Source organism: Bos taurus, chromosome 16, assembly GCF_002263795.3.
Source record: "Bos taurus isolate L1 Dominette 01449 registration number 42190680 breed Hereford chromosome 16, ARS-UCD2.0, whole genome shotgun sequence".
Lineage (NCBI taxonomy): Eukaryota > Metazoa > Chordata > Mammalia > Artiodactyla > Bovidae > Bos > Bos taurus.
In genome coordinates, this window is record NC_037343.1 from 71,950,577 (window position 1) to 71,975,132 (window position 24,556).

At 50.3% G+C, this 24,556-nt stretch overlaps 1 protein-coding gene, 1 long non-coding RNA gene and 1 other non-coding gene across 7 annotated transcripts in view; 1 reads left to right on the top strand and 2 right to left on the bottom strand.

Annotated features, from left to right (window-relative positions):
- Positions 1-13,687, bottom strand: part of LOC101907023 (uncharacterized) — a 30,628-nt gene extending 16,941 nt beyond the window's left edge. For 2 of the 4 annotated variants that reach the window (XR_003029804.2, XR_001502124.3), the window contains exon 1: positions 10,875-13,682. This is a non-coding gene — a long non-coding RNA (uncharacterized lncRNA). Of the gene's footprint in view, positions 1-10,874 lie in introns of all 4 variants that reach the window. The other 2 variants (XR_009490921.1, XR_009490920.1) reach the window with 2 other exon arrangements.
- RD3 (RD3 regulator of GUCY2D) lies at positions 6,514-23,206 on the top strand. 2 transcript variants are annotated; one of them, XM_010813606.4, is made up of 3 exons: positions 6,514-7,264; positions 18,415-18,896; positions 20,249-23,206. In XM_010813606.4, the coding sequence occupies exons 2-3, from the start codon at positions 18,601-18,603 to the stop codon at positions 20,538-20,540; spliced, it is 588 nt and encodes a 195-aa protein (XP_010811908.1). In that variant the 5' UTR covers positions 6,514-7,264; positions 18,415-18,600; the 3' UTR covers positions 20,541-23,206. The 2 variants fall into 2 exon arrangements, with proteins under 2 accessions (XP_010811908.1, XP_010811906.1); XM_010813604.4 differs by lacking the exon at positions 6,514-7,264 and having other exon boundaries at positions 17,040-18,896.
- TRNAF-GAA (transfer RNA phenylalanine (anticodon GAA)) lies at positions 10,437-10,509 on the bottom strand. The gene has a single exon. It is a non-coding gene; the product is annotated as a tRNA-Phe (tRNA).
- Positions 23,207-24,556: the final 1,350 nt, after the last annotated feature.

Sequence of the window (24,556 nt, forward strand, 5' to 3'; positions counted from 1 at the left end):
ACAGGAAGGCGGAGAAACCACCTAAGAGTGTGTTTTCAGGGCCAATCCTGAGGAAAACAGGGTGCAAGCCCCAGGAAGCCCCGGGACTTGGGACGGCCTGCCTTCCAAGGACCGTCCCCCTGGTGGGTGGGGATGTGGGATGTTTCTTTGCCCGCTCGCATCCCCCACTGGTTGAAAATCATCCCCAGTGATACTGAGCTCCTCACACTTGGGAACAACACTTGTTGGTGGGCTCAGTGTGCTTCCCAGGCCTCAGGGGCTTGTGAGCCTGGGCTGGGGCCTTGTCAATTAAAGGAACCTCTGAGTTCAAACAGAACTGCCTGCCAGAACTGCCCTCTGAGTGGATGGGGCCCAGGGGGACGCAACGTGGATGCGGGCTGCAGAGGACCGACACCGACCTCGACCTCCCATCCTCAACCTCTCTGGGGTGTTTCCCCTGACCTCCTGTCAGTAGGCACCTGCTAACTCTGCATGATCAGCACTTTCTTTCTTTCCTTCTTCTTCTTCTCCTTTTATTTATTTTTAAAAATTATTTATTTATTTGGCTATATTGGGTCTTGGTTGTGACATGCGAGATCTTTGATATTCCTCGCAGCATGTGTGATCTTTAGTTGTGGCGTGTGGGATCTAATTCCTCGACTAGGGATTGAACCCAGGGCCCCTGCCTTGGGAGCGCAGAGTCTTAGTCGCTGGATCACTAGGGAAGTCCCCGCACTTCTAAAAGTTCACAGACTTCCTATCACTTGGGCCATCACAGGATCATGACTGGACACTAGGGAGACACATGGGAGAAGGCAATGGCACCCCACTCCAGTACTCTTGCTTGTAAAATCCCATGGATGGAGGAGCCTGGTAGGCTGCAGTCCATGGGGTCGCTAAGAGTCGGATACAACTGAGCGTCTTCACTTTCACTTTTTACTTTCATGCATTGGAGAAGGAAATGGCAACCCACTCCAGTGTTCTTGCCTGGAGAATCCCAGAGACGGGGGAGCCTGGTGAGCTGCCGTCTATGGGGTCGCACAGGGACACGACGTCTATGCCATCTATGGGACACGACTGAAGCGACTTAGCAGCAGCAGCAGCAGCAGCAGGGAGACACATTACCAAACAATGCCCACTTAGCTCTCCGTGGTTCCTTAGAGCGCTGCGGTGGGAATGCAGCAGAAACAAGTGCACAGGGTTAGGTTCCCAAGCCCTTCTCAGCCCGCCCCTCTGCTGGGCCTGTAAGTCAATCCCAGGCTCTCTTCCAGTCCCATGTGAGCTGAGTCAGTCCCCTGTGTCCAACATCGAGCGTCTCCCTTGACGCAGATGACCCCCAGATCTTTATCTTCAGCCAAACCCATCCTCCCTTGTGGCTCAGTTGGTAAAGAATCCGCCTGCAATGCAGGAGACTTGGGTTCGATCCCTGGGTTGGGAACTTCCTCTGGAGAAGGGAAAGGCTACCCATTCCAGTATTCTGGCCTGGAAAATTCCATGGACTGTATAGTCCAAGGGGTCTCAAAGAGTCGGACACGACTGAGCAACTTTCACTTTTTCACTAAACCCATCCTCCATGTGTGGGGCTGGTCACTGGGTCTGTCTTCCCGGGAGTCATGAAGACACCTTGCCCTCCCCATCCACACGGCCAGGGGACCCCGAGTCAGTTTCCCCTCCTTTCTGCTCCTCCCCTAGGGTATTGTGACTCCCCACCATCAAGTCAGGATTCCCAGACAATTCCACCCTCTCCATCATCCTCCATGCCAGTCAGGGCACTATTGCGGGAGCCAGGCAGTGTACTAACTACCAAGCTGCTACTATTGGTCTGGACTCACCAGCATTCTTCTTTGGAAACTGATTTCAGAATCTACATTCAGATCCACATGTGACAATTTGTTTCACCCTGCGCATCACAGCGGCTCCTTGTCTTTCACTAACACCACCTCTTTTCCTTCCTGGGCCCGAGGCATCCCTTCAGGCCCCACGTCAGTACCCACCCAGAGGGCCCGCACCAGCTCGTGTCATTTCAGGTTTTATCTCTCTAACGCAGGACACATCCTGGCTCCCCTCTCCTGTTGATTTGCTGGTACTCAGCCTCCTCCCAGAAGCATTTCCGGGTTGAGCAGAAGTGGCTTTCCTGCTTTCTTACCCCTGGACCTGGACTGGCTTCCCACACTGTCGAGTGCCCAGGCTCCCAGACCACCCTCCCACAGCCCCCACATCACCTGCTTCCGCTGGCCTCTGCACATTCCCACCTGTGGGTGACCTCAGCCCCTCACAGTCCACTCCTGTCTACTTATGTCTGTGGTCTGTGGGTCCTCGAGCCTGTGACAGCTCATCTCAGGCTCAGGAGGACAGAGGCAGGTCCAGGGCATTTGCTGGGTGCAGACAACAGGCTCAGGGTGCTCTGGCTGCCACCTTCTCTAAATGCATTGACCTCTCACCACACGCTGGGGCTTGGGCTCCTAGCCCTCGAGCAGTCCTTATTCTGCAGGGAAGTTCAGCCAACAATGTGATGCTCCACTGATTCTCATTATTTGCAGTAGTCATGTTCTGAATGTCACTGCCAGCCCTGAACCACCGCTTCTAAGGGAAACACACGGTTAGGTTCCTGTGAGCCTCTGGTCAGGACATTTTCATCAGCCAGTCAGTACACAACCTTGTCTTCTGTGTATTTCTGTTCAAAGACTCCTTATTTTTGTGCACTGTTGATTCATTAACATTGAACTCACAGCCAACAGCAATATAACTTGCAACTTAATGCCTAAATGAAGTGCATCTAAGCCATGCATTCTCTCCTTCTTGTACTTGGTAACGGCAGACAGCACTTCAGCACTGCACCTGGGGACCATTTTAGACAGTGAAATCACCAGCAAAAGGCACAAAGTGGACACTAAATAGGCCAGGGGAAGGATATTTATTGACTGTCTGAGAGCTAAAACAGGAAGACAGGAGATGGCCTCGTTTCACTTCAGTTGGGAATGTCGAATTTTTAACACTTTGCACATGTCCAGAATGGCCGCAAAAGTGCCTCGAGTATTGATTTGGGGATTACAAATACATTTTAGTGAGTAGACAGCTTTGCAACTGTGAGTAATGAGGATTGATTGTATACACAGAGAGAAGAATGAAACTTTGGAGACTGGAGAGGAGGGGAAGCTGGGCAGACAGGAGGTTCACTGAGGCTCACCACTGGGGTAGATTTTCAGGGATGAGTAAGACAGCCCCCCGGACCCCCAGCGTTTGGAACAGAGTGTGCACTGCGCACAAAAGCATGAGACAAGATGGGGTAGAGTAATTGTTTCTTTGGGATGAAGATGGAGTAACCAGAGGGGACCCATCAAGAAGATCTCTGATGTCCAGGAACCAAGGAAGGCAGAGAGTTTCCACATCCATCTCTTCCTACAGGGTTTGCACTAATCATGAGAGCGCCAATCACTGTGAGAGAGAAACCCAAAGTCTTAGTGTTTGACCCGATACACTGCTTGCACATAGTAGAGCTCAACATGGATGACTGATGGGTGGCCTGCCACATAGTAATTTAGGGACCTGGGCTCTTTCAAAATTGGGGCTCTACCACCCTCCGGGGCCTCAGAGTCCTTACGGACCATCAGCAGGTGGGAGAAAGAGGGGCGGTGGAAAACTGCACAGAGTGTTTCATAAGTCAGGCCTTCCATCCACATTTCATTGTCACGTGGTCCTGTATGGATGTGAGGGAGGCTGGGTAATGGGGTCCCTGGTTGGACAGCAGCTTCCCCAAAGCATGTCTCACTCTGGAAGAGGGGCATGAATCTTTGATGGACAGCCAGTTTTGCCCAGGCTCTCAAGATCAGTCAAACCATAGGGCAGAACCTAAAAGAAGTCAGTGGTGAGTGAATTCCATAGAAATCGGGCGTCAAGGTACTGTCTAGCACAGGGTAGATGGTCAATAGACACCTAGTGAATAAATGAATGAGAGATGTATTATGTCTCTCTCCTTAGTTCCCTTTCATTATTTTAGATAAATAGTTAGATGATACAGATTAAGGGAAAAAAAAACACAACAGTGTGAGGCAAGATGGAGAAGAGGGGCAAGAAGGAGAGAGTAAGGAAGCAGGGACTTAAGCAAGCCAGCTGGGAGAAGGCGAGGTTCTCATTTGCCTGCAGTCATCCGCAATGCTTCCTCCGGCTGGAGAAGGAAATGTGGCCACAGGAGTGGAAAGAGGGCTGCCCAGAGGGAGGAAAGAGAAAGTGTTAGCCGTTCAGTTGTGTCCAACTCTGCGACCCCATGGACTGTAGCCCGCCAGGCTCCTCTGTCCATGGGATTCTCCAGGCAGGAATACTGGAGTGGGTAGCCATTCCCAGGGAGGCACAGGTAAATGTGCATCTGGTCTGTGCCTGTGACTACTATGTCACTTTTATCCCTCTGTTGGCTCTGAAAACCCAATGCATGACAGAGCGCATAGAAATGGTTTGGACTGGCGCCCACTGCCTGGAAGGAAGCCAGGGAGGAGGGAACGGGAAGAGCAGCCCACGGCACAGCCTGACATCTGGGATCAGTGCTCTCCTCCAATCTCCTTGCAGGTTTTAATCCAGTCCTGCACCCAATGGCTTTGTAATTCCACATCTCCAATTTATTAATCAAATGCCATCTGTGAGGCAATGTCACAGCCCTGCTGGTGTTTCTCCATTTGAATGGTTGCTGAATATTTAACTACACTTCAGCGACTTCGAGGGATGCCAAATGAGAAAAAAAACCACCACCACTTTCTCTCCCCAGTCAAACTCACACTCAGTGTGGATAATCACAAAGCCTCCACAGGCTAACGGGTGAAAAGAGATGAGCAGTCGGCACAAACACCACGCTGTCTTTGAGTTACGGTGTCAGGGCGGCGGGCGAGGGACAGAACTAGGAAAGCATAACCCCCCTCCTCTGGGCCTGTGCCTATGTCACTGAAAAGTAGAGGGAAGGGGCCAGCTGTGTCAGGAGGGGAGGACGCTGAGAAACTAGTCATCTGTGTGTGCGTTCCCCAGCGTCACAGGTCAGGAGTCCTTAGCACAATGCTGCAGACGGATCTTCCTTTAATGGCTCAGAGCTGGGATGATCTCAATTACATTAATTGTGTGCATGTGTATATGTGTGTGTGTGTGTGTGAGGGTGAGGTTTTAAGCCTAATCCATGGGATGAATTTTTTCATTCAAATAGAATGGTCTTTAGTTGACCCAAGATTACACAGCAGGAAGAAAAAGGCATTTAGCGCCGAACTCTAATTCTGTCCCTGCTCTGCACTCTCCTGTAAGAATTCTATGTTCTTCTTTTAAATAATTCTTTTTTTTTTGGCTGTGCCTCAAGGCTTGAAGAATCTTAGTTCCCCAACTAGGGATTAAACACATGCCCTCAGCAGTGGACGTGGAGAGTCCTAACCAAGAATTTCATCTGACCCAGCCTCAAGGGGCCTTGGCTGGGAAGTGTGGAGTGAGAGGGGTGAGGAAGGGAATTGTGAACCCTCAGCCGGCATCTGGTATCCTGGCTGCACAGAAGAGTGCTCTGGACATCCGTGCTGCATGAACGAATTTGTGACTTAGTCACTGGCCTCTTCTTACCGCTTCTAGCAACTTTTCCAAAGAGAAAGCAGAGCCTTCTCATCCTGCTGGTCCCCTCCCCACCAGCATGGAAACGCCTTGGAATTTTTGCCCTTGTGTCAGCATAGTGGTGGTATGTTCAGAGGTGGGGACTCCTGGTTACCTGCGCCAGGTTGCTCTGGCTGTGGCTTATCCTGGGTGTGGAGGCCACCATGGATCTGTGAGTGTGAGGAGGTCAACTTAAGCTCCTCAAAGTGTGGGAGTGTCCTATCCCCAAGGGACCTTCCCCATCACTGGGACTGTTGTGCTGTGAACTGGTCAAGAGAGGTGTATGACCCAGCTCCTGACTCCAGAGCCCTGCTTGAGCAACTGAAGAGAGGGGAAGGCAGATCTATCTAATGGATCCAGCCACAAAGGAAGAGCAAAGCGGCCTAGCACTCAGGGACAAAGACAAAACACGCAGGCAGGCAGGTGAGTGGAGAGAGGTGGTTCATCCTGCATGGCTTGGTTTCTTCTTGGTGACACTTTCTGCTTTGTTTTCAATACACTCAGGACTAGACATATCCAGAAGTCACTCTACTGCCTGGCACCTGGTACTACCTGGTACGGCATCACTTGAGATCTATTACAAGGCAGCTTAGTGCCCACTAGGGCACCCCGGACAGGGGCCGGCATGGGTTTCTAATTCTGATGGGGGCAGGCTGGCCCACACGGGGCCCATAGCTTGAAAAGTCTGCATGTGACAGTGTGCAGGGCACAGAGACAGGCAGGAGGCCCAGGGGTGAGTGTGGGACTCGGGAGAATAGCAACAGGAGGAATAGCAACGGGCCCACTCCTGCCAGCCCCCATCTCATCTCAAAGTCAATAATCACAGTCTACCCTCCCTCCTCTGCTGGGATTATTTCCTCAGCCTTGCCCCTCCTCCAGAGCATCAGAAGAAGAACTCTGTGTACTTGAGCTTGCCTTGAGGGAAGGAGAGAATTTTCATGAGCCAAGAGTGGGGCAGGTGAGGGGTGGTGATTAAAGGTGAGAGTTCCTGCCCTCGGCACCTGAATCACTCCTCAGAGGGAGTGGGTGGAAAGAGTGTGCTCTGGCCAGGAACCATCCAGCTGGTAGCTGGAGACATCTGCTCTGAGCAGGTCCTCCTAGGGCTCTACAGAGGGTGCAGCGAGCATGCCCTGGCTCCCCAGCTTGTGCCATCCCGAGCGCCAGCTGGAGGAGGCCGGGGCGGAGAAGGCCATCTGGACACGGGCCGCTCTCACCCCCTGGGTCTTCTCAGGTGACTGTCAGGTCAGATAGACTCCCTCTTCAGATAATACAGCTCAGGTGGAAGAGGCTTAGGTGGGTCTCCACGGCAACCACCAATCAGGAGCTGGGCTGCCTTGGGGTTCATCCGAGGAGCTGTGTGGTTCCAGCCTCTGGAGACACACACACAAATATTGCAAACACCAGCCCAGGGTGGATCCCTCCTCTGATCAGCATTGTTTTCTCTCAGCACAACTTCTGAGAGATAGAGGAGGAGGAAGCACAAGGTGGCAGCCCGCAGCACAAGAGGAAGAGGAGGGAGGTGTTTGGATGTAGTTTCCCTTGACCCTGTCCTCCCGTGGCCGATGAACTTTCTGTCTTTCCCTGAAAGGATCCAGACACTCTCGTCTCCCAGACAGGGAAGCAGAATCAGGACCCCCTGAGACCTTCACCTCCACAGAGCCTGACCTCAGAAAGCCAGGTAAGAGGGTCACCTTTCCAGGGGACAGAAGTTACAGCAGTGGCCGGCTGAGCTGAGCTGGGTAGATGGGGACAGTCCACCGCGCTGTCTGAGTGTAGGACCCCGATGGCCACAGGGAGGCCCCGACTGTCTTTGTCCCATAAGAGGCGGCAGACTCTGCAGCATCCTCCTTGCCATGGCCTGGTCCCTGCTTCACAGACTCACAGGAAGTCATGGCTTCTGTCTACTCTGGAGGCAGCAAGCCTGTCAGGGAGGACCCAGCCCAAGGCTTCTCCCTTCTGCCTTTACGGAGATGATCCACCTAGGGGGAAGCAAGTGTGTCAGCTGCTCAGTCGTGTCCGACTCTGCAACCCCTGGACTGTAGCCCACCAGGCTCCTCTGTCCATGGGACTCTCCAGCCAAGAATGCTGGAGTGGGATCTTCCCAACTCAGGGGGTCAAATGGATCTCCTGCATTGCAGGAAGAGTCTTTACTATTTGAGCCACCAGAGAAGCTCAAGAGGGAAGCGAGGGGAAATGCAAATTAGAGTTTCTCTCCTTGATTTGAGCCTGCGACTTGAGAACCACAAAGTGTGAGGCTCAGAGCAGACTCTCAGAACACGACAGTGACCAAGGTGATGTGGGCGATGTCTGGGCCTCAGTTCCTTTGACTGCAGAGCTGCCCGTGAGTCCCCAAGATATGTTTGGGAGAACAGGCCTGGATGGGGCTTCAGGGACAGGATCAGGCTTGGGAAGGAGCATCCGCTATGGGACCAGCCCTCTCCTACGAATCAGTTGGAGGGAGATTTCTATCATATAAAGAGCAGGGCCCTCCCCTCAGGCAGAGTCTGGGGAGCAGAGTGTCCCCCAAGACAGTGCCCAGGGCGTCTCCCCTGGGACAGTCACCAGGGTGACTCTTCACAGAAAAAGCAAAGGGCTTCTCTCCTAAGACAGGGACCAGGGCGTCTCCCTTCAGCCAGGGAGCAGAGTTACTTCTCTCAGAAAAAGACCTGGGTTCTCCCTTCAGATAGAGATCAGGGCAACTTGTCTCAGAGAAAGACCAGGGCATCTCCTCTCAGAAAGGGACCACAGTGACTTCTCTTAGAAAAAGGCCCGGACTGTCCCTTCAGACTGTCCCTTCAGAGTGTCTCCCCTCAGATAAGGACTGTGAATTCTCCTCTCAGACAGAGACCACAACAGCTTGTCTCAGAAGAAGACTAAGGTATCTCCTCTCAGACAAAGACCAGGGTGCTACTATCATATAAAGACCAGGCCTTTCCCCTCAGACAGAGTCCAGGAACCTCCCCTAAGACCGAGAGAGCATGGCGTCTCTCCTCAGAAAAGGACCAAGTCTTCTCCCCTCAGATGGAGACCAGAGCCCTCCCTTCAGACGCAGACCAGAGCCCCTCCCCTCAGATGAGGACCATGGATGGCATATCCTCTCAGATAGAGACCAGGGCAGTTTCTCTCAGAAAGAGACCAGGGTGTTTGCCCTCTGACAAAGACCTCCAAGGGGCGAGCTGGACCTGAGCACTCATCCCTCTCCTGTTTCCACTCCTGCCTCAGTCTGAGGAGGACTGACTGCCTCATTCCTTCATTCGTTCATTCATTCACTCAGAAACCACTCATTAGGGCCTACTGCCTCCCAGAAGACTCAACAGACACAGCTCTTCTCCTCATAGAGCTCATAGCCGAGTCAGGGAACGAGAAATACAACCAAAGAAGAGAGATGTATATTTGTTAGAGATGCTGCGATGAGAGATCTGCTAGCCTCTGCAGGGCAGTGAGAGGCAGGCTGCAGCATCTTAAAAGATGAGCAGATGTTTCTCGGGTGGGCAGAGGCCCACAGGACTGGCTAAGTCCCGCCTGGCTTGGTGGATTACAGGCTATTTTTCTATGACGCCAAAGAGAAATAAGGTAATTTGTACTCTGTGAAGTTGGTCTTGGCAAAAATAAGGCTGGGAGGAAGGTGGGTCGGCAGAGGGAACACAGATTCTCTGCACGTGCTTCTTGGAGGCCTCTGCCCCGCCCTCGGGGCCGGCTTCCACAGATCCTCGCGGCCTACACTCCAGAGCTGCTGCTCTGGGCTCATGGGTTTTGAGGGGCGCACAGGGCAGCCCCTGCCCCAGCCTGCAGACGCCTGGCTCAGCTGTTAGGGCCAGCTTTAGAGACGGGACTGGGTGGGCAGTTTTGTCCAGAGAAAACAGCTTCCCGGCAGAAAGTGCACGGTCCTTCCCTGGATGGTGAGAGCCTGGAGGCCTCGGTCCCCACCAGAGGCAGATGGTCTCTACACCTCTGGTGGGGGGCGAGGGTGGGTCAGAGCCTTGTTCCCTGTTCCACAGGCACACCCTGCATTGTTCCCACCTCAGAGACACCCCTGGTCCCCTCCTGTGCTAACTGCCAGGAACCAGACTCCTCCTGCCCTCGAGGGATGGGGCTCCTTTCTCCAGCGTATCAACAAGCTACAGCTGGTGCCAGTGTCACCCAGGGAGCCACGGAAAAGACATTATCCTCAGGGATGTTCAAAAATAGGCTGAAGGGAAGGCTCAGAGCTTGTGAGGTGGGAGGATAATGAAGCAGAAAGGAAGGGAAAGGAAGAGCAGAGAATGGAAGACAAAGGACTTGGGGAGCACAGCCCCAGAACAGGTGAGAGGTTGCTGGGACACGAGACTCCACCCCTGAGTTCTCCCTTCAACAGCTCTCCCAGTGCCAAGGCCCAGCAAGTCAGGAGCTGGACTGGGGTCAGGTTTGCCCCAAGCCAAGGGTCCTTGACCCTTTGGAAGTGTGTGAAGCCTGTGGGTACATTCTCAGTGAAATGTTCCTCAATGCATACAATTAAATTCTTGCAATTACAAAAGAAACCACTGTATTGAAAGGCAGCTATTGAACATTTTTTCCCTGAAACTGGACTCCTATTGAAATATTTTTAAGCAATTTGAGATACAGTAATATATGTGCCTCTGTGAAAGTCACTCAGTCATGTCTGACTCTTTGCAACTCCATGATCTATACAGTCCATGGAATTCTTCAGGCCAGAATACTGGAGTAGGTAGCCTTTCCTTTCTCCAGGGCATCTTCCCAACCCAGGGATTGAACCCAGGTCTCCTGCATTGTGGGTGGATTCTTTACCAGCTGAGCCACCAGGGAAGCCCACAGATAACTGGAGTGGGTAGCCTATCCCTTCTCCCGCAGATCTTCCTGACCCAGGAATCAAACCTGGGTCTCCTGCATTTCAGGCAGATTCTTTACCAACTGAGCTATCAGGGAAGCCCTGTAGCCACACGTAAAATAGTAAACTCTAGTGGCAGGGCTAATGAGTATGATTTCACAGCCCTGACGAGCACAAACCATATTTCAAGAATAACAACTTTAAAGTATTATGAAAAAAGAATCTGACCTCTGAGGGAGATAAAACCGCCACAGGTGTACTGACACTGCCGTACTCGGGGGCCAGTATTCATAACTGACAAAAATATCACATTTCAGTTAAAGATAGAGGAGATAAAGATATTTTTTTTCCTATCCAAGTTTTAAAACTCTGAATTCTCCTGAAGCCCTTGCACCAAGAGACAGTCATAGACGCAGACCAACCAACTTCTTGTTAGTTTACAAAGCACTTAAAGGGACATTACCTTGCCTTTTTTGATTGGTTGTGAGAACTTTTACATTTATTTTCGACGGCACTGGGCCTTTATTGTTGCACGCAGGCTTTCTCCAGTTGTGCCGAGCGGGGGCTACCTTCACGGTGGGGGCTTCTCACTGCAGTGGCTTCTCTTGTCGCTGAGCCTGAGTTCTAGGTGTGTGAGCCTCAGCAGTTGTAGCACACGGGCTTAGTTGCTCCAAGGCATGTGGAATCTTCCTGGACCAGGGATGGAACACACGTCCCCTGTCTTGGCAGGCAGGTTCTTATCCACTGTATCACCAGGGAAGTCCACATTACCTTATTTAGTCTTCATAGTAACTTGAAGTAGGTACCTTATTACCCCATCTTACAGATGGGGAAACTTGGAGCAATGAAGGCAACTTGGGAAGGCAGTACAGAGTGGGAGCGGAAGGGCATAGGAGTTGAATTTAGGATTTCTCTGCTAAAACCTTGGCTCTCCTCACTACACCAGCCTGCCTCACCTGAGCTGGTGAGGAACCAAAGGGCAGTGGCCTGTCCCCTACTGGATGGCAGCACCCTTCCAGACAGCACAGAGATGGCTTGTCTCCTTGGGCTCACTCCTGCCTTGAATGCACGCTCCTGGAGGGAGCCCCAGACCTGCACCGGGACAGGTACACTGCACACACCCCCACCCGTGTTTACTGAGTCTCGAGCTCGTCATGAATCAGAATTCAGGCCTGGGCTTTGGTCTCGCCCACCCAGAGCCTCCCAGCACACGCCACCGTTCACTACCTCACCACCACCCCCAACTGTGGAGAAACACCACAGCACTACTCACGAGTCAGGTCTAAACTGTGGGCAGAGGTGCTGAGGGGCAAGTCAGCCGCTAGATAGAATAGACTGAGAAGGCTTCCTGCAAGAAGTGAGCTTTGAGCCAGATGTATTCCAACTTGTAAATTATAAATCGCTCAAACACGCAATAAAATTGGAATAATAGTGCAAAAAAACAGTCATAAATTCCCCCTGGACAAAGTGATTGTTAGTATTTTACCCTACCTGAATGCACGTGTGTACCTGGACATGTGGCATCATCTGAACGACTGGAATGTGAGACCTTGTAGACAATCGTTGACACTCAGCCAGGAACACTCCAGCATTGCCTCCCAAGATTGCACTATTTGTCAAGATTCCCCTAGAACCATAATTACCATTTTTTTCCCCTTCCTGCCGGAGAAGGCAATGGCACCCCGCTCCAGTACTCTTGCCTGGAAAATCCCATGGGCAGAGGAGCCTGGTAGGCTGCAGTCCATGGGGTCGCTAAGAGTCGGACACGACTGAGCGACTTCACTTTCACTTTTCAGTTTCATGCATTGGAGAAGGAAATGGCAACCCACTCCAGTGTTCTTGCCTGGAGAATTCCAGGGACGGGGGAACCTGGTGGGCTGCCGTCTATGGGGTCGCACAGAGTCGGACACGACTGAAGTGACTTAGCAGTAGCAGTTCCCTTCCTGCTAGGAGGTGCCATGTCATTTACTGAAAACAAAACAAAAACAAAACAGGGCAAACACATTTCTTAATAAGTGTCGTTTTTTAAAAGTTCTGTTAAAACATATGGGTCAAGGGGAAGTAAAAATAATCAGAGGATCACTGTAGGAAAAACCTTTAGGTCTGGCACTGGGAGACCTCTGGAGAGGAGCAGTGGGAGAAACTTCATGTTCTGAAGGGTAGGAGCCCCTCAACTCCCTTCTTCCCTCTCACCCGCTTAATCCCACCAGAAACTACCAAGATGCCCGGAATAAAAGGTTTCAAGTTCAATAGTCACACTCTCTCCAAATACAAAAAGCAGGTACAATTCAACTCAACACAGAAGCTTGTGTGCAAAGTTACGGGAAACTGAGACACTGTATAGAAAGTTAGGTTAATGATGATTCTGTGGTTTTGTTTTGTGTGTGTTTTGAGGGTGTGTCTCTTCCTCTGTCACCTGAACTCAGCAAAGAAATGGTTATCCTGATGAAATATCAACAGCTGACCCACAGTAAAAACGGATAAGTTCTAAAAATTAAAAAAAAAAGCATAATTACCAAAAAAATATCTGTCACTGTTCCTCCCTCTGCATTTTGCTTTTTGAAACTTTTGCTTTTTTAAGTTTTTGATTTTTTTTTTTTTTAATTCTGAAAAGTAGACAGTAAAACAGCTCCTGGAAGAATTTACAACCAACTGCATGAGAGTCTGGGAAGCTGAGGGGCTAATTATCATTTTTATACCCTAGAAAAGCAACACCCATTCCCTAACATACAGCTCACACTCAGATTTTCCCAGATGTCCTAATGTTTTAAAAACACAGATTCAAACAATGCTTGTGTGTTGGATGCAAATTGCAGGTGCTGTTCCCTGAACAGCAAGCAGATATTCCTCATGGGAAGGTTCTGGAATCACTTGGCAGGATTTGAGCGGGAGCGAGGGCTTTAGCTGGGAGTTTGGCTCTGCCATGTGGGTTAATCCAACGCAAGGGAGGGGCAGAATCCAACTGGGCAAGACCACCTAACAGCAGTTCTGATGAACCTTCTGGGTGTCTTTAGTCTTAATCAGACCACAACCTGCCATCATGTGCTTCCCAACACAGACTCAGGTCACGGGGAGGCCCGGGGATAAGCCAACCAGCCACCTCTGGCATTGTCTAGTCTGCCTGCCTCTCTGTTTCTGCATTCCCTCCTTCCCTCTACCTCTCCACCTCTCCCTTATGTCTTCCCTCCTTCCCTCCATCTCCCCCTCCCTCTCTCCTCTGCCCTTAAGAGCTTAATCAGACCTGTTGGAGAGCCTCCAGGAGAACAGCTGGCACCAGTGACAGATATAGCTCCGGCAGAAGTCTTGTCTCTGTTACAGCCTCCAGCCTGGGCTGGGAGGCAGGGATTGGGAGGAGGAGAAAATTCAAAACACCCCACCCCTCTCCACCCTCTGAGAGCCCAGCCCCTGGGCCAGAGAACCTGAGAGCCCACCGAGCCTGGGACTCAGGCGGGATCCCCGCCCAGGCTCTGCCATCTTCCGTGGGCTGAGCACCCCATCTCTGGCAGCCAACTCGAGTCAGGCTTCCACCCGGGAAGAGGGCACCCGCCCCATCCTGGTCTGCACTCTGGCTTCCCCAACCCAGGGCAAGGAGTCTGGGGGAGTCCAGAGATGTGCCCACCCTGAGGTCACATCCCCTCCAGGTCAGGCCTTGGGTGCTGAGATCCAGAAATCCTTGCCTGGACAGTCACCCGCCCACTTCCAGAGCTGGAGCAGGACCCCTCCCTGGTGGGAGCAACATCATCGTGGGAGCAACCTTAGGTCTGAGGGAGGCTAAGAGGCCCTGTTGGCAGGGATGTGGGTGGGCCTGGACATGAAGCTTGGCATCTCCCTGCATGTCTGCAAGGCCCCTTGGGCTGAGACTAGAAAGAGGGGACCGGCTAAGGGCCAAGAACTGGCTCAACCCACATCTCCACGTACCAGCAAAGAACTCCACAGAGTCCAAGAATTCTCAGCTTGAATCAGACCCTCCCAGTTGTTATGAAGGTTTATTTGACAAGGAAGAAAGAGAACGTATTTTATTGAATAGTTCATTAGCTTAATTTGTAATTTGTGAATATTTAAACATATGGTATGCAAGCCTCTATCTGCAGCACTGCCCCAAGGCCCTGGCACATGGGAGCCATGGGCCTACTGCTCAAGCCTGGTGCCCTTACCAGGCCTGGAGTAGATGTTAAGAGGTCAGTTTTCCTGGAGACATAAGTTATCTCCAGGGTTTTCTCACCTCCTCTTTCTGTATGTTTCTCCCTGCTGCAGGAAGACCTTCCAAGACCAAACCATTCTCCTTTCAACTTAAATGTAATTCCAGACTAAGAAGAAAAAAAATGCCCTTAAGGAGGGCAGTGCTTGACCCAAAAATGAATCCTTCAAAATGGGCCTTAGGAAGGGGGAGAAATTTTGGAATGGGAAGGGATTGTCTAGGTAGATTTCTAGCCCAGCTACACACACACCCACACACACACACACACACACACACACACACACCCACAGCAAGGACTAAAGCCCCACAGGGCAACTCTATCCATTACTCTGGTATTTATTCAAACAAGTTAGAAAGCAAGTGTCACTCCATTTATTATGGATGTCTGCTGAACACTGGGCTTCCCAGGTGCTGCTAGTGGCAAAGAACCCACCTGCTAATGCAGGAGACGTGGGTTCGATCCCTGGGTCAAGAAGATCCCCTGGAGGAGGACATGGCAACCCACTCCAGTATTCCTGCCTGGAGAATTCCAAGGACAGAGGAGCCCGGCAGGCTCCAGTCCATGGAGCTGCAAAGAGTAGAAAAGGACCGAAGCGACTGAGCACACACTGAACACTTGCTACAGGCCAGACCTTGTGCCTGGCTCTGGGGCCTGGGTAGGATGATGCTCAAGACCTGGGTCCTCGCTCTGGCTGGAGAGGGACACACAGGCCATCATGGTTCGCTGTGCCATGTTGGACTATGCCATGATGGGGTAAGCACAGATTACCTGGGAGCCTGGTCAGGGAGGATGGGGAAGGCTCCTAAAGGAAACAGAGTATGAGCTAAGAGCTGAGGTGGGGCTCATTCAGGAATTGAGGATGTGCAAAGCCCTAAAAGCAAGAGGCAGCAGGGTGCATTCAGGGAATGGAGGGTGGGGTTGGGGAGGGTGTTAGGGGAGCATAGGGGTAAGGAGAGGTTTGGTGAGTCATGAAGCTGAAGATGTAAACAGGAGCCACATGATAAAGGGTCTTGAAGCCACTTAAGGGGTCTGAATCTAATCTGGAGGATAATCAGGAATTGTTGAAAGCCTTTAAGCACCCCAGGGTTTAAATCTAGGATGATGCAAAGATCTTCAATCTAGACCCCTTTGCTATTGAAGGCCTCGCTCCACATCACCTCAAATATCATCAAATGAATTCACATTATAATTATTTTTTAATAAAAATGTAGAAAGGAGTTTCATTACTTAAATTTGAAATTTTTATTAATTTCAATTTTGTAGATCTCTACTTATATTTTGAGGCCAGTGACATTTTGGGGGGATGGGGGAAGACAGGTCCTTATACAGCTCAGAGACCCCATGCATGGTGTTATGGTATCTAATTGATCTCAGGTGGCCTCGGCCTGCAGTGACTTGAAGCAAGCCTTCGGCTCCTGGCCAGAGACTGAAGTCAGGCCACAGACATGAAAGCACCGAATTCTAGCCACTAGACTAGTGGTCAGTGACAAGGCCGTGGTTCTTCAGCTTTGCAGAAAAGAACTCCCTCCAAGATGGAAAGTAGTGAAATAAGTATTTATTAGGAGGAAAAGAGTATAGTACATATGTATAGACACAGACTCAGAGAGAGTCACTGAGGCGCACCCTTGTGGTAGTTTCAACTACTTTTATGGGGCATTTCTTCCAAGTTTCCTTTGGCCAGTCATTTTGGTTTGCCTGGTTCAGAGTCCATATTTAGTATATCTCAGGATCCTCCCAACCAGGGATCAAAGCTATGCCCCCTGCAGTGAAGGCGCAGCCTCTTAATCACTGGACCATCAGGGAAGTCTTGTGTTCTTTTAAAAAAACACAAGCACTCCAGGAAAAAATTACACATTCAGTTACAACATCTCTGCCTGACTGATCAGATCCCCTGGCAGAGAGATTCCTGGGGCCTCAGGGCTCTCAGGACAGAGCAGAACCCACCCCCATCTCTCAGCCCCTTCCCCACACTATTGCCCAACTACATGATTCTGGACATATAAAGCAGTGAAGACCAAGAAGAAAAAGTGCTAACTGCCCCTGATCCCAATAGCACAGTCTGATGGTCTCTTCTTCCCTCCCAGGCTCCCAGAAAGGCATCAGGATATGTAATCTGAGGCCTCCATGATGGTGATACACTCAGACTAAGTGGAGGATGAACACTACTATATTTCCTAATTGCTAAGAGAAGTCGTTGTTTTCTGCATGGGCAAATAGGAAGCTTGATTTGTGCCACTCCCAGAAGCTACTGATACCCCACAATCATTTTCCTATTTGTGTTTGATTCCCCAACATCAACAATTCATTTCTTTGGGCCAACCCTCTCTGGTGCAGGGTGGCAGGAAGGCTGCCTAAAAAAAAAGATGTGAGTCTTCAGGAGGTGACGCGTGCCTCATCCCCATGTTCTTGTGAGTTCACTGAACCTCTTTTGTCTGCATCTAGAGGGTCTAGGCAAGAATAAGACCATTGCTGCATGCAAGGGGGAGCACCTTGGAGGGGAGAAGGGCATAGGAAGGGGAAGCGAGCCTCCTCAAAGACCCAGTTCAGGTTTTAGCCCAGGAATGGAGCTCACCTTCACTGTTGTCAGAGGCATGAACCCACTTCCAGCAGGCAGCAGGGCATGCCTGAGATGGCAGTCCATTCACTCATTCACGTGTTCATCCATCATTCACTTATCCATCCATCTAGTCATTCAGTCATTCACCAAACCTATACTGAGCAAGACCCTGTGGGAATATGATGAATTAGGATCCCCTGTCACACCTGATGCTTCTTGCACACATCTCACCTTGTACCATGGCAGGATCTTCTATCTGGGATATCTGCTCCATCAGTCCATGTGTCTTAAGGCTGCACTCACCATTCAGCCTTCTCTCATCCACAAGGCTTTTCAAAACCCCTTTCATCATCCAGAGTCACTCCTTCCCCATCCCTACCCCAGCAGTACTGACTCCATGCTTCACCAGTCACATTTACCTCTTTCCACTTAAATTATGGCTTTTACTCATCAAGTCTTGTATCTGCTGGAGAGTAGGGTCCAGATATGCTATCATGCATGTATTCCTCCGCAGATGTGTACACTGTGCTTGATTAATGCTTCTGCCTGATGAATGATGAATAAGTGAATGAATGGTGGGTAAGTTGTATCATTTACAGGACAATATCAGTCCCATACAATCTTCAGCTTTTTTCAGCAACAGATTGGGGGCATTTCCTGTTATGAAAACATCTGTTCTGAATGTGTGTGTTTATTTCCCTTTAAACCACAGGGATAAGATTATGCTCAGCCATACAGCATTGTTAAAAGGTAAACTGAGGCATATTAAAATTTTTTAAAAGTTTATTTGAGCAAAAAAAGTCTGTTGAAATCTAGCAAATATCAAGGAGCTCTGAGGAGCTGTACCAAATGAAACACTTTTATAGTCAGAAGGGAGCGGGAACAAGGATGTTAAAGCAAAAAAAGCAAATTGGTTGCTGCAAAGTTATTGTCCTTTAGGCACTGGCAGAGGGCTATCAGGCAGATTACTTAACTAGTGCTGATCAAGTGATTCCTGTGAGAGGCGAAACTAAGTCTAGGTTTGGTGACGTGGGGGTTAGCATAAGGACTCCATTTGGGGCCTGTTGCCTTATTTTTAACAGTATGTTTCCATCTTTGTTTGGAGTGACCAAGGATCTGGAAGCTCAATCATCTGGACGCTTTAGAGACTTTCATGGCCATGAGATTATCTTACTTTTATGCGGTGCTTGGAGCTTCCCAAGTTAATTCACAACTGCTTCTCACAACACCACGACTTTGTCTTACAGACTTAGAAACGATTGCTCAGAGAGGTTAAGCGTCTTACGTCTTACCCGAGGCCGCCCAGCTGTGAAGGGGGAGGTCTTCTCACTCGGGCCTCAGCTCTCCCCGCCTCACCCCGTTCTCCCCACCTTGGCTGACAGAGGGGCTGAGGAAGACGCACTCCTGCCCCGCCCCGGCAGGGCCTGGAGGCCATGTCCCTGCTCCCGTGGCTCCGGGGGAACGAGGCGCCGCCACGGCCGTCGCCGCGGAGCCCGGCGGAGATGGTGCTGGAGACGCTCATGGTGGAGCTGGCGGGGCAGATGCGCGAGGCTGAGCGGCAGCAGCGGGAGCGCAGCCACGCGGTGAGGAAGGTCTGCACCCGCGTGGACTACAGCTGGCTGGCCAGCGCGCCGCGGCCCGCATACGACCTCAGCCCCGGCGAGAGGCTGCAGCTGGAGGACGTCTGCGCCAAGATCCACCCGGCCTACTGTGGGCCCGCCATTCTCAGGTAACTCCAGACATCCTCAGACAACTCCAGACATCCTCAGGTAACTCAGGTAACTCCCCGCCGTCCTCAGGGAACTCCCACCACCCTCAGACAACTCCAGACATCCTCAGGTAACTCAGGTAACTCCCCGCCGTCCTCAGGGAACTCCCACCACCCTCAGGCAACTCCAGACATCCTCAGGTAACTCAGGTAACTCCCACCATCCTCAGGTAACTCCCCACCATCCTCAGGTAACTCCCCACCATCCTCAGGTAACTCCAGACATCCTCAGGTAACTCTAGACATCCTCAGGTAACTCAGGTAACTCCCACCATCCTCAGGTAACTCCCCACCATCCTCAGGTAACTCCAGACATCCTCAGGTAACTCCCCTCAAGGCACCGGGCAGGGATGCTCCGCTCCCGGAGGTGTGCGGCCTGGAGCCCCAGGAACTAATAATCTCACGGAAATGGAGCCCGGGGCCTGGATGAGCAGGGATCCGTTAGAAGGAGCAAGGCAGGAGGAAGAAAGAGGCCATGGTTGCCAGGTCAGTGCTAGAGGCTGAGGGAGGCAGGAGGCAGCTCCCAGAGACACGTGAGCTTTTGAGGTGTTTTTCAGAAAAGAACCCACGTTTATTTGCAATAGAAACCACGGTCTGGAAAAAAAAAAAACTATTAGCAAATGTAGAGTCTTTGTTCTGTTCGGGGTCACACCAAGAAACCAGGTATTACATGAACTTGCTAGCGGTGGTTCTTTCTGGAGCTCCAAGCCAGAGACCTTGGAGACAGAGGAAACAGCTTGGGAACATACGCAGGAATCTCCGAGAACCTGGGGCCCTGGGGAACCGCACTCCTGGCTGCAGCGCAGACAGGAAGTAACCAGGAGACTGATGAGCAGAACCAAACAGCTCGCACCCTCAGCCAGGAGGTAGCGGGGAGCTATGGAAGGACCATCACAGGGCGGTGAAACCATCGGATGTACATTTCAGGGAGATCACGCGGGCCAGTGAGGCCAGAAAAACCCCAGTGGGCTCCCCTCACTACATCGATAACCCGAAGCAGCTACCAGTATCTTTCCCTGTGTTAGTGCATTAATCTCACCAAAAGAAAAAAATAAATAAAAAGTAGCTGTGACCCCAGTTTACAGATGTGGAAGCTGAGTCTCATGGAGGCCAGGAGTAGCAGAGGTGGACCTCAGTATGGGCTGGAGCGTTAGGAGGTGGGGTGGATTTCTGACTCAGAAGAAGTGGGCAAGTGGAGAAGCTGGGAATTTCCCACTGTGGAGGTGGGGGGGGGGCGCGCATGGACGCCCTTGGGGTCGCGCGCTGCCACACCCACCGCAGCCCTGCCTTGTCTTCCGGCCCCCCGCACCCAGGTTCCGGCAGCTGGTGGCGGAGCAGGAGCCGGAGGTGCAGGAGGTGTCCCGGCTCTTCCGCTCGGTGCTGCAGGAGGTCCTGGAGAGGATGGAGGAGGAGGAGGAGGCGCAACGGCTGACGCGCCAGTGGAGCCTGCGGGCCCCCCGAGGCACCCTGACCACCTTCAGGAGCCGTGCGCGCATCGCCCCCTTTGCCAGCGACATCCACACCATCTCCGAGGACGTGGAGCGGGACACGCCGCCGCCGCGGGCCTGGAGCTTGCCCGAGTTCCGGGCACGGAAGGAGGACTGATCCTGCCTCCCCTGCCCGGGGCGGGGCCCCCTCTGGGAGGATGTGATAGACTTGGACCATCCCGCGTCCTGGAACCTCCCCACTCTGCCCCGACCCCGACGTGGGGCCAAAATGACTGCCCATCCCAAGATATGCCTGTAAGACAGAGCAACCCCTCCCCGCCCGGCCTCTCCCACTGACCGCCAGGCCTAAAGTCAGGGATCGCAAGTCGGCTGGAGCAGCCCTTTCCCTGCCCCGCAGAGATTTTTGAGGGTCTCAGCAGACAGACCACCACCTCTTCCCCATCTCCTGCTTCTGTCTAGAATGGAAGAGTGGCCCTGCCTTTTGCCAAGTCACGAGTTCTCACTCCAATTTAAGGATGTCCCATCACCCCCACTCCCTGGATAGTGATGAGGGATGACGCGTTGGCTGGTGGTTATTCTCTGCTGGTGACTGTCGTGCACCCCACCACAGCCAGTGGGTCCCAGCCTGGTGGGTGGGCAGAGCTGGAAGGGACCACCGGTCCACTCTCCTCAACTAGTGAGTGAGGAAACAGGCTCAGAAGCGGGCGGGATTCTGCCACCGTTAACTGCAGCCTGATCCCCTTGGGCCGTGAGCTTGTTCCCTTACACAGGTATCTCTGCCCCTGAATCTGTGAGTCCTGGACTATAATGCGACAAGCCCAAGGGCTGATCTCCACCTGCCTGTGGTCTGACCCATCTTTTACCTTGGCACTGGTATGGGGGTCTGAAGTAGCTGGGGGCAGAGGTGGGTTGCTATTACCCCACCCCACAGTGTCATCATGTGGGAGGGGCCAGTCCCCAGCAGAAACTTCCAGAAGCTAAGCTTCAGGGCCTTTGGACTTGCTGCTCCAGAAAGTCAGGTGTTTGACTCCAGGGTCCCTTCTCTACCTGGTTGTGCCTGCTCTTTGACTTTCTTCAGAGAAGTGATGTCCAGACTTGTAACTGACCTCAAGGTACCCAAGTGAAATATTCCAGAACCTCCCCACAGGCTTCACTGTCCTTCCATTTCTATCCCAGTTAGATCTTGGTGATGGGCATATGATTATCCAGCGTGTGGATCAACAGTGGCAGACGTGGAAGTCCAGGCAGCCTCCCCACATACTCTGGGCTGAAGTTGGGTGGGTGGGGGATGGGTGGGAACATGTCTGGCCCCAATTACCAGTGTGTGCTCAGAAAATCCAAGTGGGTTTTAATATTGTGTGCACTAAGTCACTGCAGTCGTGTCTGACTCTCTGCCACCTTATGGACTGCAGCCTGCCAGGCTCCTCTGACCAAGGGATTCTCCAGGCAAGAATACTGGAGTGCGTTGCCATGTACTTCTACAGGGGATCTGCCTGACTCAGGGATTGAACCTGTGTCTCTTTTGTCTCCTGTAATGGTAGGCAGGTTCTTTACCACTAGTGCCAACTGGGAAGCCCAGGTCTAAATAAAATGCCAGAAGGAGACAGTTCAACAGCGGGGGGAAATCTGTATATTCCCTGACCACACTTAGTGGGAAAAAAGTTCTTTTTATGATCTGGTTTTGGATATTTTCACTCAGATCTGGACAAGAGAATTATAGGATGGTGGAAAACCTCTCATCCAACGCTAATAGGATGAAAGAGTTAATTGACTTGTGAACACGATTGGTGAAAGTTGAGAATCACTTAAATAAACATACACATCTAAAATATCTTACATATTCTAAGACATAAAGATGTTCGTTCAATTGCTAAACTTTTAATGTAGACTGAAGCTGCGTTCACTTTTTTTGGTGACATGTGTGGGTTGTCTGATGGGAGTTCTGCACTTAGGTTTTATTTTTTGTGTGTACTTTAATCATAACAACAAGAACAACTGGTATAAACAGATTTTGGCCTCTCATGAAAACCCTTCCTGCCCACCTCAATCAAGACAGACTGACCCCCACCAGCTTCAGACCCCAGTCACCTACTGGAGGAAGTCCCAGCTGGCAGCACTCAGACCCATAAGTTACTCCTCTGGATTCAGGTCATTAAATGGAGTAGTGAGACCTAAATTTCTGGTTTTATAAACCCAGTGACAACAAATGAAAGAACAAAATAGTTTGAGAATCTCCTTTTGAGTGTTGTATCCGGAGGAGATGGGTTGAGTCTGCTCCAGACTGGGTAGTTTCTTTGCATTCAGCTCAACACCACTGGCCACTAGAGGGAGTCAAGTGGGTGTGGGAACCACTTCCTGATAACATTTTCTTTTGCTGAGCTGTTTGTTTCTGTTTTTCACTTGTTGCGCCTTATGAACATTTTCAGATACAGAAATGTAGAGAGGAAAGTGTATGGAGTTTCCATATGCCCATCACCAAGGCTTAAAAGTTAATAACATGTTGCCATATTTGCTTTTCTACTTTTTGGTGAAGTATTTAAAAGTAAATCCTAGACATCATAATATTTTACCCCTGAATACTTCAGGATGCACTGCAAAGGAATAAGAAAATTTCCTGTGTAACTACAGTAGAATACTATCACCCTTCCCCAGATTAACAGTAATTCTTTAGTATTATCTAATGCCCAAACCACATTGAAATTTCTCTAGCTTTTCCCAACCAATGATCTTTGCAGTTTATTTCTTTGAATGAGGATCTGATTTGTTTTATTCTTGGTCATATAGTGTTTATTTAATTCCACAATAAAGTGTTGGTTAAAAAGAGTGCTTATGAAACATGAGTGTTAGTGTGTGGTAAGTTAATGACGGCACATAAATGATAACAATTCTGCAAATTAGCCTACGGATGCTCTTTACTCAGATACTGTTTTATTCTTCTGATTAAAGTTCTTCCAGAGCAACCAAGATTTTCTAATATCTTGAAAAATAACATCAAAAATAATAATGACAATTATTTGTCAAAAGTAATTTGACTTTCATTTGGTGAAAATACTCTTCACATTTATGTATCTTATTTTTTGAGACATTCATGCAAATGGCAACTGTAAACCTTATCCTCTTTTCTTGCCATTTAGAAACAAAACACTAAAATTTGTCAAAATAACTTGAGGGAAATCTCAAGAATTCTAATAGTAGGTAATGAAAAAACTATCTTTTGATGCCATCAACACATAGTGAAATTCAGTCTGTCATTTTTTTTTTCAGGATAAAGAACTATTTGTATATTTATTTAATAAATTCTTGTATAGCTAAATATTGTCAGTCTGTCTTATATTCATGTGTTTCTCTAACAAAACACAGTATGTTATTTGAAAATTCATTCAACCTAAATGACAAATCATTTTTAGACAGTTATTTAAAATCAGTTTAACACCTTGCATCATTTGTTAAATAGAGAAACTGGCATCTGTTTCCTTATGAGTATTATTACATATTATATTAAGTTTGCCTTATTATATTAAGATGCTAATCTAAAAATAAAAACCATGACTTTATCATAATCAAGGCAGAAATAGCAAGATTATTTTTTAAAGTTTCTAAAAAATGTCCAAGCGTTTTTTTTTTTTTACAAAGAAAGGCATTCACGAGCTGACCAAAGTTGGGGAGTGTTCTCTAGCACATCTGATTGTGTTGCATTCCAGTTCCAGTTCCCTTGCTGGAACAAATGCAGCATTCCCAGAGCCCAGCAGTTGGCAGTCCTCCAGCCGTCTCCCCTCCCAGCTAGCATTCGGTGCGGGGAGGATTCCACTCCAGGAACAAGCCATTCCTCTCCACCTAGCCAGAATCCTGAGGCTAACAGCTTAGAACTGCTTTCGGCTTGGGCTTGCTGGTAGGGAGCCGGGGGCCTCTGAGAGGCTCTCATAAAGTATCCAGGATCTGGAACACAGGGCAGCGTGGATCGAGGTCAGCCTTTCCTGGGTAGAAAAGAAATCAAGCCAGCAGGCAAAGAAGCTGTTCCAACATGTGGCTTCATGGATGTGAGAAATACATCTTTACCCAAATGAGCCAGCCCAACAATATTGCTATGAGTAGAAATGGCTTCTTCATCAAGAAAATTCCAAAGGTTAATCCAGGGCTTCCCTGTAGCTCAGATGGTAAAGAATCTGCCTGAAA

What these genes read in the sequence shown, in the direction of transcription:
- RD3 (XM_010813606.4), top strand. Translation starts at nt 18,601, where the DNA reads ATGTCCCTGCTCCCGTGGCTCCGGGGGAACGAGGCGCCGCCACGGCCG. An exon ending in TGTGGGCCCGCCATTCTCAG is followed by an intron (nt 18,897 to 20,248) that starts GTAACTCCAGAC and finishes CCCCGCACCCAG; the next exon opens with GTTCCGGCAGCTGGTGGCGG.